Here is a 15,836-nt window from a genome sequence, read left to right on the forward strand (position 1 = left end):
TGTCATAACGATTGTAATATGACATTTAATAGAGAAATGGCAAATTACATTTAATAGAGAAAAGTAAGGTACTGCACGCAGGCAATAAAATGTGCATTATAAATACCATACGGGAGATACTGAAATTGAAGAAGGAATCTATGAAAAAGACCTAGGAGTTTATGTTGACTCAGAAATGTCTTCATCTAAACAATGTGGGGAAGCTATAAAAAAGGCCAACAAGATGCTCAGATATATTGTGAAAAGTGTTGAATTTAAATCAAGGGAAGTAATGTTAAAACTTTAAATGCATTAGTAAGACCTCTTCTAGAATACTGTGTTCAGGTCTGGTCACCTTGTTACAAAAGGATATGCTGCTCTAGAAAGAGTGCAAAGAAGAGCAACCAGAATTATCCCAGGTTTAAAAGGCATGTCATATGCAGACAGGCTAAAATAATTGAATCTGTTCAGTCTCGAACAAAGAAGACTACATGGTGATCTGATTCAAGCATTCAAAATTCTAAACGGTATTGACAATGTCGACCCAGGGGACTTTTCCGACCTGAAAAAAGAAACAAGGACCAGGGGTCATAAATGGAGATTAGATAAAGGGGCATTCAGAACAGAAAATAGGAGGCACTTTTTTTTTTTTTTTTACAGAGAATTTGAGGGTCTGGAACCAACTCCCCAGTAATGCTGTTGAAGCTGACACCCTGGGATAATTCAAGAAGCTGCTTGATGAGATTCTGGGATCAATAAACAAACGAGCAAGATTGGCCGAATGGCCTCCTCTCCTTTGTAAACTTTCTTATGTTCTTATGTCTGGGCCCCACCTCCTCCACGCTAGATCAAACCTCAGTAGAAGCAGACTAGTCACGTGACCAAAAGCATGCTGGACATTGGTAGGTAGGTAATATTAAAAAAAAAAAAAAAAAATTGACTTGCACATTTTGAACAAAGTTTAACGGATTAAACAAAATTAAAAATGTTTGACACTTTACTAATGTTTAAACTCTAAACGATTTATACCCCTACTGGACACGCGATTTAAAATGGAGGTGCAGTCGGCGGCGCCTATTTGCAATACTGATAACCATGATTTCTGCTTGAATGGGATACAGCTGGGGGATGGTTCTTCACAGTGCAATTTATGTAGTTTAATTGGGACGTCACTTTGTTTAATTGGGATACAGTATTTCTAATGATAAAAAGTAATCGCTTTTCATAGCAAAACAGTTTCGTGTAGCACAGTGCAGCACCACGTTGAACTCTGAAGGAGCTGGAGTCTCCTGTGGTTTCTCAGGCTGCTGTTGTAGCGTGTCAACATCGCAGGTGCCTCGCTTTGTGATAAGGTGTGATTTCATTAATTTTCCATTTCACGTAAAAATAAAATAAACAGTGATTAATTAAGGAATAAAAAATGCATTTAACCATAATGTGCTGTAATTGTATTATTTATCTTTTCATTTAGAAACAAAAAACTGTGACTGATGTCTCAAATGCCTCTCGTTTAATTGGGACAGCGCTTATTCCGGTGCTGTGTAATATTCTGCATCCCCTGCTTATTGTACTACATGCTGGCGATTCGTCTTCCGCACTTTCGCCACGGTTTGTTTTGTTGGAATCCCTAAGTTAACACTTTTTTAATGTTAAGGTAGGTTAAGGGTGAGGATTGGTGTATATTTTCATTACTACAGTACAATGTTTTTACAATCAAAAACCATTTGATTACATATAGTACAATAAGCAGGGGACGCAAAATGTTATGGGATGCAAAATATTACACAACACTGGATATGTTTTACTTCTCCCGAGGCGTCCCAATAAAGCGGCGCCGACTGTAATTCAAAGTGTGTTTTGCATTGACATAAAACCCTGTCTGAAATCATAAAGTATGGAGAATACCTACAATGTAAAACAAATAGCCATGATATGTTTGGTCATAAATTATGAAATAATGAATATAATTCTGCATAATTTAGCTGCGACATTGTCATTGGTCAGTACAGTAAATATATGTGTAAATTAAAAACTGATGCATTACTATATTTATGTGTCTATATTTCCAACACTGATCCGAAATGGTATTGCCATATTTCGTTGTTTTTCATTTAGACCTACCGATACACAACCTTGTTTTATTGTGGTAATTGTTTTGTCTCCCGGTTATATGATCTTCAGTGGTTTGAGGCTCTCTGTCAGCTACTGCTACGTATCCCCCCCCCCCCCCCCCCAAATAAAATCAAACTACAAACTTTTATTTGTCACCACGTAAACATCTTAAAACAAAATTAAAAAATAAGATACCAACAGGTAGTAGTAAACAACTTACTTTGTATGCAAATTTCATGACTGCGGCCGCTGGTGTAAACGATGGTTTTACGAATAATATGTATCTATCTAGAAACTTAAATAATTCGAAACATGTAACTTGAACTGTAAATCAGCCCTGCTCAAACGCACATGTACCTAAAATGACTTCTGCTTGCAAAGAACAACTTCCAGGTAACAGAGGACACAGCTCTGCTAGTACGTTTCCTCGCTTTAGACTGCAGAGACCCCTGCTGACTTGGAGGTCACAAACATATATATGGCCTCGTAATGGAGAACATGCTGTTCATCACAAGGACTGTGGCAGTCATTTTGGCGAAGGGCAGACCAGCACTTCTTGAAGTAGAGGCATCCATCTTTAAGAGTGGCAGATTTTATTGAATGAGTCAATGGGTGCGTTCACGACACTTTTTTAACATCACGGTCTGTGCAGACAGAGCGTGGACAGCTTTGGTAGATGAACAACAGTTCTGAGCAGAATCAAAATGGAGGTGGTGTTGGGAGAAATTCTAATCGCAGAAGAAGTGGATCCAATCGAAGTTCCTTTTGAGCACCACCAGCTTCATAATTTACAGCATCGTCAGAAAAAGTATAGTAGAAACAGTCCCTGCTATAAAGAGATAATATAAACGTATGTTCTGTGCTGTGAGACAAATTAGTGAGTATTATAACGGGCAGGATTGCCCCCACCCTCTCACAAAGGGGTTGTTAGACAGTACTGTATTTTGATCTGGGAGAAAAAATAGTTCAAATACTTGCACATATGGTCACATATCTCACTTCAACTACCTGTTATTAAAGATGATGTATTCTCCTTAATTCAAAGTAGGTTATTCCCTGTCCCTGATAGCCTTTCACCAATAACCAATTACACCTGCTGAAAATAACAGAGCGGTTTTAGGTTCATTTCAACCGTTTAGCAATTTTTTTTTACATGTTTAAACCTTTAGAATAAATATCTGAATATTTAAAAAGTATAATAACTGTGGAAAGAGTCAAATCATTTTAATTTGTATTACGAATCATTCGTAAGATAATTGACATGACTCGAAGGCGATTCACACCCCATGACTAGGTGGCAGTAGCACATGGATGGAGTGAGGATTGTATCTGGTTGCCTACACACTTCTTTGTCAGCCAACGGTCGTCTATTGTTTTGAGCCGCAAAGCGTGTAATTGGTCATTGCAATCCAAAACGGGAACGAGTTTATTGCTTCTGGATGGAAGATGTTTGTGTAAGATTGTGATTTAGGCGATTCTACATCCAGAATAGATTGTTTAAATACAGTAACAACAACTATATATTGTGTTTCTTGAAATGTGTATAAATTGCTAGTTACTTACTCTTATTAGGACGGAAGTATTGTATGTACTCTTACTATATTGTGATTATCGAACTGTACATAGATATATTTTAGTTGAAGGATGCTTTTATCAGGACTGAAGTTATTGTATATTTTATCTGCTCTTACTGTATTGTGAAATATGTATTTTTTGTGAAACTGTAAGTCGCCCTGTGTAAAGGTGTCTGCTAAGAACATTAATAATAATAATAAAAACAATAATAAACCAATAACAGAAACGTTGAACTTGAAAGGAGATTATAATTATTTTTTATTTGCCATCTGAATGCATACTCAACAACTTCTGTCACTGCTGTGCATTTGCTCTCAATAAACAAGGGAGCACCATTTTTTTCGAGGGGCACAGTGTTTTACAGTCACTGGAATATTTGGTGTCCCCTCTGTAAATCAAGCAGGAGCTTTCCAAAAACTTCCAAACTTCCAATGTTAGTGTCTCTGTCTCTCTCTCTCTCTCTCTCTCTCTCTCTCTCTCTCTCTCTCTCTCTCTCTCTCTCTCTCTCTCTCTCTCTCTCTCTCTCACCTGCATATTAGGAGCAAACAGTACAACATAACAAAAAGGATCACCTTTCCATTGTGCCTATTTGCTTGATGCTTGGCAAGATTGGCCGAATTGCTTCTCCTAACTTGGACTTTTGTGTTTGATATCACCCCTTTAAACGGCTGTTGCATTTTTCTAACTTGTTTTTTTACATTGACAATGTTTTTGTTATAGATATCACTTCTGTTTTTACTTCAAATAATGAATAAAGCGAGGGAAAGATATTTGAGAATGTGTTTAGTAAATAGACAGACAGACATTACAAGAGAGTAATAAGTAGAGTAATATAAGAGAAATGAAAAAAGATTTGAAAGTAAAATAATGGTAGAAGGGACTTTTGGACAGTATTGAAAGTGTAAACATTGTATTCTCATAGTTGCATGAGTGGTGAAAACAGTATGTCTATTTTGGTAGGTATTGATATATTGATATTTACGTAGGTCCAAAACTACAATGTTATGAATGGTTCAAAAGGTACATATGCATGTCTGTGCTAAAGGGTAGTATACTAACACATTTTAATGCTGGAAAAAAACATTATTCTCCTTGATATAGTGGTGTTATGAACTTAAGCTAAGGCATTTGTAAAGCATTAGATCTCTTCATAAAAGGCTATATACATTTCGTTTGCATTTCTTGACCATGGTTTGACTTCAAAAAGTGCATCATTTGCATGCACCCATTTTCCAGTAGCACCCACAGCAAGAACAGACACATAGTGTCTTGAAGTAACACCCTGTCCTTGGTGTATGATAATGGAAGCTAATTGGTAATTCTTGTTGACCACAGAAATTGTGCTCTTCTGCACAGCAGTAAACTTAGCATTGTGTCACTTTGTAACGGTCCCGTCTGGTTTGGTTTCCCAAAGCATAAGTTGGACTGTAATCAGTCTTCCTGCTGATTGAATAAGTTCACGTTTCATGATTGGAGAAGTTTTGCATTGCCTACATTTGCTACCAGGAATCATTGCCCATTTGTCATTTCTATAAATGAGTTCTTCCAAACACATGGAATCTGTACCAGCAGGTACATGTAGAGGATAAACATGCAACACCACTCGGTTTGATGAGCAGTAGTTACATAGCATGTCATGACTTATTGTGACCGAATCCATGCGAGATACTTCAGGACAAATTTCAGACAATTTGGTGAGAAACCTCTATTGAAAGATTCTCCTAAGAAATGACAAATATCCACAGTAGTTAGAGACGCAGTGGATGGCAAGTGATCCTATTTGTGAACAAAGCTCCTGATAGCCTCTTGTTGACTGTGTTTTAATGAATCCTTCAGAGGCTGCTAGTGAAGAAGACACAGCAGTGTTACATTTGCATAGCATGAGGTGAAATTGGGGTTGCTCAAGCCTCTGAATGGATGTGTAAGTGCAAGTGTTCTCTTAGAAGATTGAGGCTGTTCCTGAACATCAATAATGGCTTGGTGAATGAAATGCACATGATCTTTTACCTTGTGTCCCTTGTGCGTGTTAGTCTCCTTCAAGCTTATCAACATAGGACAATAAATCCCTCTGAGCTGTTGGTACTCTTCAACTGCAGTTTGACATGCGTAGATGCAGGTGGGGTCAAAGTTGATAAGGTGGATACTGCTTAAGGAAGTAACTGTGGAAATTGCAATGAAACTTTGTCCATAGGAGAAAATGGAGTTACCACGATCCATCCTAACTGTTTTTAGAGTCATCCCCTGACATTTGTGAATGATGATTGCATGAGGACCAATGACTGGGAACTGCTCTCGAACAATGTAGATTGATTTCAAACTTTGAGCATAAATGTTGAAAGGTATGGGTGACTCCATTGTTAAATTTGATGGTTATGGTTTTGAGCATACTTGTGTTTTCCAGATAGTAGGAAATTGATGAGACCAGTGGCAATGTCAATGTTCTTGCTAATTTGCTTAATACAAATGCAAATGTGATACATTTACTACCAAACTAAATACAAATATGTGACAAATGCTAAATGGACTTCAAATACTTTCCCATACAACAAATGTTACTTTATTAACATGAATTTGGCAGAGGCCTTTATCCAAGGTGACATACAAGGGAAGCAGTTTATATAATAACAACATAAACACAGTAATCACGTAGTTCATAATAAATGTTAGCCTTTAGGCGTAATTCGGGGGATGTCGTAGAGGGCGCTCTCCCGCTTTGCGCCCCTTTTTTCTTCTTATCCTATTTCCTTTTCTTTAGCCTGTCTTACCTTCCCTCCGTGGCATCCTGCCCGGTAGCGTCCGCGATCTCTTCCGGGTGGAAGCTGATCCCAGTTCAGCCTCATTTAGTATTTCCAGCCAATCGCACAATGCAGCGCTCGCCACGTCAATTATTAGGGCATGGCCAGCTCTGCTCCACGTATGTGTTATTGGCTGCCCCTCCTGTCTATCTCGCTCTCTTTTTCTACTTTAACCCAGCACTATTTCCGCTTCCTTGTCTGTGTTTGTTTTTTGTCTCTCTGCTCTGCGCTCGCAAGATAGTATCAGCTATTTTCCTACCTGCTCAGTCTGCGCCGTTCAAAACGCAGCGTCATTCTCAACTTGGTCTGCGTTTTCATCAGTTTCAATGTCACCACTGCACTGCAACTGTTTTACACCGGCGCCTCACAGACCATGGTTACCACGGCAACGCCTCAGCGAGTGACTACTGGGAGTGGTAAGTTGCTACGGCGACCAGGCAGCTTTAACAGGCAATGAGAGCCTGTGCCACACGACTGCAATTTCTGGCTCCTGCTGCAGCGCTTTTGCAACATGAGAGCTTCAACTCGCCGAATTGTGACATCTAAATACTGCAGGCTCCTCTTCTAGACCTACATTAACTTACTTATATCATCACTAACTGTTCTAAAGCAAATGCTTAATACATAGACAAGGATTGTAATCGCAATAACCAAATATATGCTACCCTGCTTCACTGAAGCCAATAGTTTCAATTCCAATCAAAACCTCTAGATGGCAGCATATCACCACAAGCTCTACATAATTTAAGATGATTTGCTATCGCTGCGAATCTGGCACTCTCCAAACCTTCTATCAATTCCTGCAGTTCGTTGTCTTTTTGAGGGATTCTCAGTACCCTCCTGCCTCAACCTCTTTTTCTACATATATTAACTTGAATTTTTTCAAATCCAAACTCCTCCCCTTGAGAACCTTGTCATGAAGCCATGCTTATCAGCTTTCTGAGATGTTAAGAATCCACCGTCACATTAATTTACAGCTTCCCTGCATCAGGCCATTCCTGCAACCTTCTTGTTCCTGGATTTGCACTTCCTTATTTGCCCCCAACTTCATCAAGGCACTTAATATAACTTTCAAAGTCCATTTCATTCAATTTGAGCTACCAGTCACAATCGGAAACTATGTGCTACGATTATCAACATTTCAGTCAAGCGTCCTCGTATCCCGCAATGGACAATACACTCTTAGACTGCTCCTGATCAAATCAATAGGTTTTGTAGCAGCCTCCGAGCAACGCATTCCTATCCTCTCAGGTTCTGCAGCGGCCTCAGATCTATGCATTCTTCATTTCTGCCCAAAGGCAGCCCCATCGCCGACATCATCTAAAAACGCCTTAACTCTCAAATACCAATTTTCACCGCATTCAGCAGCTCTCTGCTCTCTACAGCAGGCCACTGCAGACTACTGACAGCATTCCATCGTTTACTCCCTCAGATCTCTGCCCGTTCAGCAGATCTTGCCTCTACTGCTAATATCTCCTCATTACAGCAAATCTCGGCTCCCTCTTCAGATCTGCTTCTATTGCAGCATACAAAAGTGGCTTTAGTTTATTGTTCAAATCTGCAACTGCTCTCCTCCAGAGCTTCCAACACTCCAGCTTTCCTCCAATACCTGGATCTAAGATATATATATACACGGAGAGCTTGACTTCCTCAGCAATTTAGTCATATGTCCGCTCATCCTCTCAGATACTACAAGCTTTAATATATGGTACGAGACTGGAAATCTGTTTGATTTATGAATTAAGGAGTTCCACTATTTGGAGAATGACTGGAGTTGTGAAACCCAAATCTCTGATTTATGAGTTCACCTTTTCCATTCCAAACAGACAAGATGGTAGCAAACCACTGATCAATCCCGTATTAACTAACACAGGATGGTTGGCATCTCAGCTCTCTGCCTTAGTTTTAAAAACATCTCAGCAGTCGATTTCATATATTTGTTCAGGTCCAGCTGCCACCTCAGCCCTCATCAAACTCTGCAACACCAACATCTGCCGTTCAACTAAATACAACACTCTCCAACCTTCTGCAATCTGCTCATCACTACATGGCCACACTCTTAGTCCCAGCGACCAAATCTTCATTTACCTCTGGATGGAAAACATTTACAACTTTCTGCACTCAAAATACATCCCATTCTGATTTAATGAACAACGGATTCTAGCCTCCATCGCCCATGCAAGGGATTCTCTTCACTTAGCCCCCTCTACCGTTAAAGCCTACATCTCCGGAATTTAGTATTTCTGCCGCCTCATCTCCGTCCCTTCTTCAACACTCCTATCCATCCCATCAGTTTGCTTGACTCTCGGAGAGATCCTCAAGAGCCCCCCCCCCCCCCCCCTGCTGCTCCCTCCTGGCTCCCTATATCAATAGACATTCTTCACTCTTTAATATCTACCCTCAGAAAAAGCTGCTCTGTCTATGCAATGACCTTACCTTGGAAGTACTATGTCTAACTGCTCTTGTGAAGCACTTCCTCTGCAGGATTCCTGAAGGAACAGAGTGCAACCTGTGAACTTACCGTGACAACACCTGTGATTTACCGTTTAAAAAAAAAAAAAAAAAAAAAAGCAAGAGTACCAAGACATCAAGGGGAATACAATGGATAGGCTGTAACCGTTAAGCCATTTCAACCATGAGGTCTTGTGAACCATTCCACGCACCCAGATACTGGACTTTGGCCAGCTGTAGTAATTTTACTACAGAACACTACACCTTGCAGTTAAAATAAAAATAAATAAATAAATAAATCAGGACTTCATCAGGACTTCAATACAGACAGTTACATCAAGATCCAGAAGTTCTGCAACCTGGTCCCAGGAGCAGACCCCAACCCTCGTCTCGTACTACCTTTCAGCAAAACAATATTCAACTGAATAACTCTCTCTCCGGCCTCCTTCAATCACCACGTGGATTCATGGAGAACGCTCTCGCCCCATCTACCCGTTCCTCCCACTCGACTGCCTGGTCTTCATTTACTCATTTTTGCGAGTAAAAAATAAATAAATAAATAATTTAAAAAAAAAAAAAAAAAAAAACGGATCTCATACCTCTTTCAACCTACAGCACCTCCTCGCCTTCATCACTCACCTCAGGCTGTCTCTATGTTTAGCCCCCTCCTCTATTTAGATGCTACCTAGCGGGCATTCAGTATCAATTTCGCCTCCAATCTTTCTCCTCTCGTCCGTTCTAGAGATAGCGGATCTCTAGAGAGAACGCTCAGAGGTATGGAGAAAAGCCTGCTCCCCCTCCTCTCCATCAAGTTAATCAATCTCTACTGACTGCTCTCTGGCAAGGATGCTTCAACCTATTCAACGACATCGTCATGGAAACCCTGTGCCTGACCGTCGCCTTTGGATTTCTCCGCTGTGCAGAATTCTCAACTCCATCAATTTCCAACTTCCCAGCTCTAGGCCTCAAGTGCTCAGATCTCTCTCAAATCCCCGGAAACCACTTTATCCTCTTCATCAGATCTTCAAAAACGCTCCAATTAAGCCGAGGATTCAGTATCTTCTGTCAGATCCCCTCTTCGACAGCTCCAGATCTATACTTACGAGTCACTGGTTCTCATCCCGTTTATGCACCCTCTCGTCACGGATCGGACTTTCTTCTACTATTTTTCCCCCCATTCATTCTGGATCGGAGCAGCTGCCTCCACGGCTAGCGCAGGTATCAACACTTTGATTAAGTCTATGGGGCGCTGGATCTCTTCAGCTGTGAACTTTATATTAGATCATCCTCTGCAGACATCGCCACAGTTCACCAAGCACTTGTTAGCTTGCCCGGAGTGGGGGGCGCCCTCTCCGCCAGGCCCACCAGAGGTTTCCTCCCTGCAGGGGGGTTTTTCCTCTCCACAGTGCGGACGGCTTATAGGCATAGGTTGTCTACTAACATCTCTTGTCTTTTCTCTTTTCTTCTAGCTTTTGTTTATGTGTGCGGCTCTGCGATCTCTTTTCTATCCCACGGTGTGGTTCTTGCGGGGAGCCGGGGGTCCTCTTTTGGGGGGAAGTGAGTCTCACTCCCCCGGCTGTCCGGGTCGGCCTCTCGTCTCAACCACTGCCGCCCGGCTGTTCCTCGCCGGCCTGAGGGGACCCCCGGCCACATCCTATTCTTCTGCTGCTTATGCGCTAAGCCTTCCAGGCCTCAACCTTGCTGTCCCATCTCCTCTCTTCTATTTCAGGTCCAGGACCATTTCAGCCCCCTCATGCAGTAGGCCGTGCCTCCACCTGCCGAGCGGGCCCCGACCGAGGGGGGGGGGGGTTTCTCTGTTTTCGTCTCTCCTAAACGGACCCGAGACACTTTTTCCTAAGCTCTCCACGCCGCCCAGCTGCCAGCTTAGCTGCCTGAGGATGCTGCACTGAGTTGCGAAGGATCTGTCTCTTGCTCCACTAAACGCCCAGCAGCCAGAGGATGCTGCCTGACCCGTCGGGAGCGAGAGTCAGTTTGTTGTATGTTATATGTCTAAACTTTGCTCTCTCTCTCACTTTTACGTCACCCAGCAGTCGGAGGATGCTGCCTGACCTGGCGGAAAGTGTTTATATCTAATCCTTTGCTCTTCTCATGTCTCCCTCTCTACGTCGCCCAGCAGCCAGAGGATGCTGCCTGACCCGATGAGAAGGGAAAACTCTTCGCCCCCCCTATCTCGTCCTGCTATCAGTATCTAACCTCAATGTTACTAAGCACCATTCCCAAACTCCAGCCCTCAATCTCGCCATCCCTCAAATTCGTCTCACTCTTAAACTCTCAAATGTCTCACCCCTCTCAAGCCTCAAGCAACCGGAGAAATCCTCTCATCTGGACTCATTCTTAATATCTCACTCCCAATTTCGCCTCCTCTCAAGCCCTCGTAGGCAACCAGTGAATTAACAGGTATGTACAAATATAGGAAGCAAGTTACATAAAACAGTGTTTCCCAATCTTGGTCCTGAAGACCCAATGTTTGCTGATTTGTGTTCCAACTGAGCTTTAAATTACGAATTGAACCCTCGAATGAATGAATAAAATGTCTAATCAGAGCATTTTAATTATTTGTTGCTCTTAAATGGCTGGCTGCACAGGCCTCAATTAGCACTAATCTAGGACTACCTAATGTTAACTCAGGTAAGGTAGTCCAAAATTAGTGCTGATCAGAGTTTGTGAAAGCAGCAAAAAGAGTTGGATATTTCAAGTTATTTCTAACATTGCATTAAGTCACTAATTGTTAGTTCAATTGGTGGATCAATTTAATAATTGAGAACTCAGTTGGAACACAAACAGCAGACACAGTGGGTCCGCAGGACCAGGTTATATGTGTGCATTGCACAATTATTCTTTTTACTTGTTTTGATTGTTATGTTTAATAAACAGGAAGTTCTCAAGTGTCCTTTAGTTTGCATCTTTCAGGTTGATCATTTGAAGCATCTGCTGCCTGTACAGATATTGTAATAGTAAAATAACTTTTCGACTTACATTACGACTACAATACTGTTAACTACTAATAATGAAGGAAGGTGTCGGCAGCATTACAGTCATTCATGGAGTGCCTGTAGTATGCAATAGTTTCACATTTGAGAGACGTATTTTTTTTTTGGCGGGGGGGGGGGGGCAGCAAATCTTTTAATTCCCTTTAATTTGAGAGGACTCAACATGGTTCTTAGGGGAGAGTAGGGATATTGAGGAGTAGAGACACAGTGGGTAGAATGTGAGTTGTGTTATTTTACGTAGTAGGACCTGGGGGCACATTGAAAAATAAAATAAACAGTGCTCTTCTCAGGGTGTTTTTAGAAATTATTATCTATGATACTTCTTCGGAATACCACCCCTTCCCTGTTTTGTACTTGTTGTGGTCCAATGAGAACGGTGTCGAAACAGCACGTGTGTGTTGACCACGGTTATCCTTTACTCCCTTTAAAACAGCCTGGGCCACACTGCACGAGCTGCAACTGTCTGTATCATTGTGAACAGGATGTGAGTGGTGTAAAATACAAGTGAAGGTCCAGACCAGAGTTCCCCCCAAAAGTCTGTGTTTATTTTAGAAAACACAAATGATAATAATAATAATAATAATAATAATAATAATAATAATAATAATAATAATAATAATAATAATAATAATAATAAACCACCCCTCTACCAGCGATGGTATCGGGGGGAACACGGCAGGTTTACAGTCCTGATAAACAAATAATAATAACACTCCTGTGACCACAATCCTCCGTGCACAAAACTGTGCTCTTTCTCCGGGGTTGTGGCGAGTGCTGGTGCTGTGCTGTGTTGTGCTGTGAGGGACATGCTCCGGGTCTTAGTGCTGGCTCCGCGGCTGCAGCTCCCGACTCTCACTCCTCCTCTGCTAAAGACAAACACAAAAATAACAAACACACAGGCTTCGGCTCGATACCGTCATCAGCACAAGGGGGCCGTACTAACGTAGCTGCTTCCCCTTTGTACCCAGAACCTCCTCCTTGCAAGCAACCCATTGCCATGGTTTCTCCAGTAGGGGCCCGCCCCGCAGCTGACTGCAATGGAATCCTTCCAGGTATGTGCAACTACGTGCTCCCCCTAATATGGTCACCTTCCGGTTTCCGCCTACCGTCAAGGCAGTCCATCTAGGAGGAAGCATACGGTCAACCTTACCCAGCGCCTTTTTTGGTCGGGAGGAAGATTTACAGTTCGAATTCTTTCTCTCTCTGTCACAAATCTCACCGCTCAGAGTGATGCCGAAGGCACACTTGGCCAATTCTAAGTTCCCCAATGGGCCCCCCTCCCTTGAAAAAAAATCTGCATTTTGATGCTCCTTACCCGCACAATGTTTCACTGTATAGTGGAAGGGTTGCAGCACCAGATACGTCCTTCATCATACGCAACCACCTTAAATGAGCATGATCAGTGACAAGAGTGAAAGAACGCCCCAGCAAGTAATAGCGAAGGGCATGAGTGGCCCATTTGATGGCCAAACACTCCTTCTCAATGACGGAGTAGTTAATCTCCCGTGGAGTCAGTTTTTTGCTCATGTAAATAATCGGGTGTTCTACTCCGTCAACTTGCTGGGACAGGACCGCCCCCAGACCTATCTAGGAGGCATCGGTCTGGAGGATGAACTCCTTACTGAAATCTGGTGAAATAAGTGCTGGGGCCTGGCATAGTCTCCTCTTAATCATGTCAAAGGCCTCCTGACACTCCCCTGTCCACTTAACTATTTTTGGAGCCATCTTTTTGGTGAGCTCTACCAAGGGGTTAACTATGGTGGCATACTCTGGGATAAAGCGGTGATAATAGCCTGCTAACCCCAATGGTGATCTCACCTGCGGTTTGGTTCTTGGGATCGCCATCTCCACTAGAGCCTGGACTTTAGAAGCGATCGGCTTTACCCACCCATTACCCATAAGAAAGCAAAGATACTGGGTTTCTTGTTTGCGAATGCACACTTGCCCAGATTAGCTGTCAGCCCCGCCTCCCTCAGAGACTGTAGGACGGCCGAAACTCTAATAATATGCTCTCTCCAGGAAGAGCTGAAAATCACCACTTCATCAATGTATGCAGCGGCATACTGCTGATGGGGAGCTAGGACCTGGTCCATCAGTCTCTGAAAGGTGGCAGGGGCTCCATGCAACCCGAAGGGCATGGTTTGGAAATGGAACAAGCCATCTGGGGTAGAGAAAGCAGTTTTCTCTTGCGAACTCTGGGTCAGTGTAATCTGCCATATCCCTTCGTCAGATCCAAAGTCGAAATTAACCGCGCTCCTCCCAGTCGGTCGAGGAGCTTGTCTACCCGAGGCATGGGATATGCATCAAACTTGGAGATGGCATCAACCTTTCTGAAATCCACGCAGAACCGAGTGGAGCTGTCCTTCTTAGGCACCATCACTATCGGGCTTCTCCACTCGCTCTGGGAAGGCTCAATGACTCCAAGCTCGAGCATATCCCCCACCTCCCGGCCTACGGCACCCCTGCGACTCTCCGGGATTCGATACGGCCTCTCTCGGACCCTGACACCTGCTGGAGTAATAATAGTATGTTCAATCATATTAGTTCTGCCAGGCAAGTCAGAAAAAACATCACCAAATTGTTTCACTAACCCACGGAGTTCACACTTCTGATCAGGAAGTAATTGTTTCCCCATCGGAATGTTAACTGTAGCTGGTGTACTGACAGAGGGACCAAAATCCTCTTCTATACTGTCAGTGGCTATAAACAGGGCCTCCCTTTCATTGTAGGGTTTTAATAAATGAATATGATAAATTTCTGTTTTGTTATGGCGATCGGGTTGTCTGATTTCATAGTTTACATTACCAATTGCCCGCATCACCTCATATGGTCCCTGCCACTTAGCGTACAGTTTAGACTCTGTAGTGGGAAGTAGCAACAGTACCTTATCTCCTGGCCGAAAAGTCTGAATCCGTGCTTGTTTATTGTACTGCTGCTCTTGCCGATGCTGAGCCTGTTTTAAGTTTTCGTGTGCCAGATGACCAACCAATTGCAGGAGATCTCTCAACATAATTACATATTTCACTATGTTTTTAGCATCTTTATTTTGCTCTTCCCATCCTTCCTTTACAAGATCAAGGACACCTCGTGGTTGTCTCCCATACAGCAGCTCAAAGGGAGAAAACCCGGTCAAGCTCTGAGGCACCTCTCTCACTGCAAACATCAGGTAGGGAAGGAGTTTAGCCCAATGTTTTTGCTCCTGGTTGACAAACCGCCTCAGCATCTGCTTCAATGTCTGATTAAAACGTTCCACCAAACCATCCGATTGCAGGTGATAAACGGAGGTCCGAATGGATCGAATTTGTAATAATTTATACAGTGCCATTAAACACCGTGACATAAAATTAGTTCCGTGATCAGTCAGAATTTCTTTGGGGATCCCTACTCTCACTATCCTACAATCGCCAATGCACTAGTGGACCTCAATGGTACTGCCTCTGGATATCTGGTCGCGTAGTCCACCACTACTAAAATATGCGTGTATCCACAGTCAGACTGGCTCAATGGGCCCACTATGTCCATTGCAATGCGTTCAAAGGGGATATTGATCAGGGGCAGCGCTACTTGTTGGCACTCTCTACAGGTTGCCACATACCGCTTCACCTCACTGTACACTCCCACCCAGTAAAATCGAGCCAATATTCGTTCCTGAGTCTTTTCGCTACCTAAGTGGCCCAAACAAGGGACATCATGAGCCAACCTCATGATATGTCGAAAAGACTGAGGAACGAGTAACTGTGTTACAGTCTGCCCTGTGCTCGGGGCTCGGGGTACTCTATACAACAAATGCCCAAGCACAATGTGGTGAGGGTATGTGAGCGGCCGATTGCCATCTACTTCCTTCCCCTCGATAGACCGAACCTGCCCCCAGAAGTTAGCCAGCGTAAGATAATTACTTTTGTTCGTACGCTAG

The 15,836-nt window shown here is 42.8% G+C and overlaps 1 protein-coding gene across 1 annotated transcript in view; it reads right to left on the reverse strand.

The window, feature by feature from the left end:
• Window positions 1–2,545, reverse strand: part of pwp2h (PWP2 small subunit processome component) — a 104,728-nt gene extending 102,183 nt beyond the window's left edge. The window contains exon 1 of the mRNA XM_034010878.3: window positions 2,312–2,545. Coding sequence (XP_033866769.3) covers window positions 2,312–2,329 — 18 coding nt within the window. The 5' untranslated portion in view covers window positions 2,330–2,545. The remainder of the gene's footprint in view (window positions 1–2,311) is intronic.
• Between the last annotated feature and the right edge of the window lie 13,291 nt (window positions 2,546–15,836).

This window comes from Acipenser ruthenus, chromosome 8, assembly GCF_902713425.1.
Source record: "Acipenser ruthenus chromosome 8, fAciRut3.2 maternal haplotype, whole genome shotgun sequence".
Lineage (NCBI taxonomy): Eukaryota > Metazoa > Chordata > Actinopteri > Acipenseriformes > Acipenseridae > Acipenser > Acipenser ruthenus.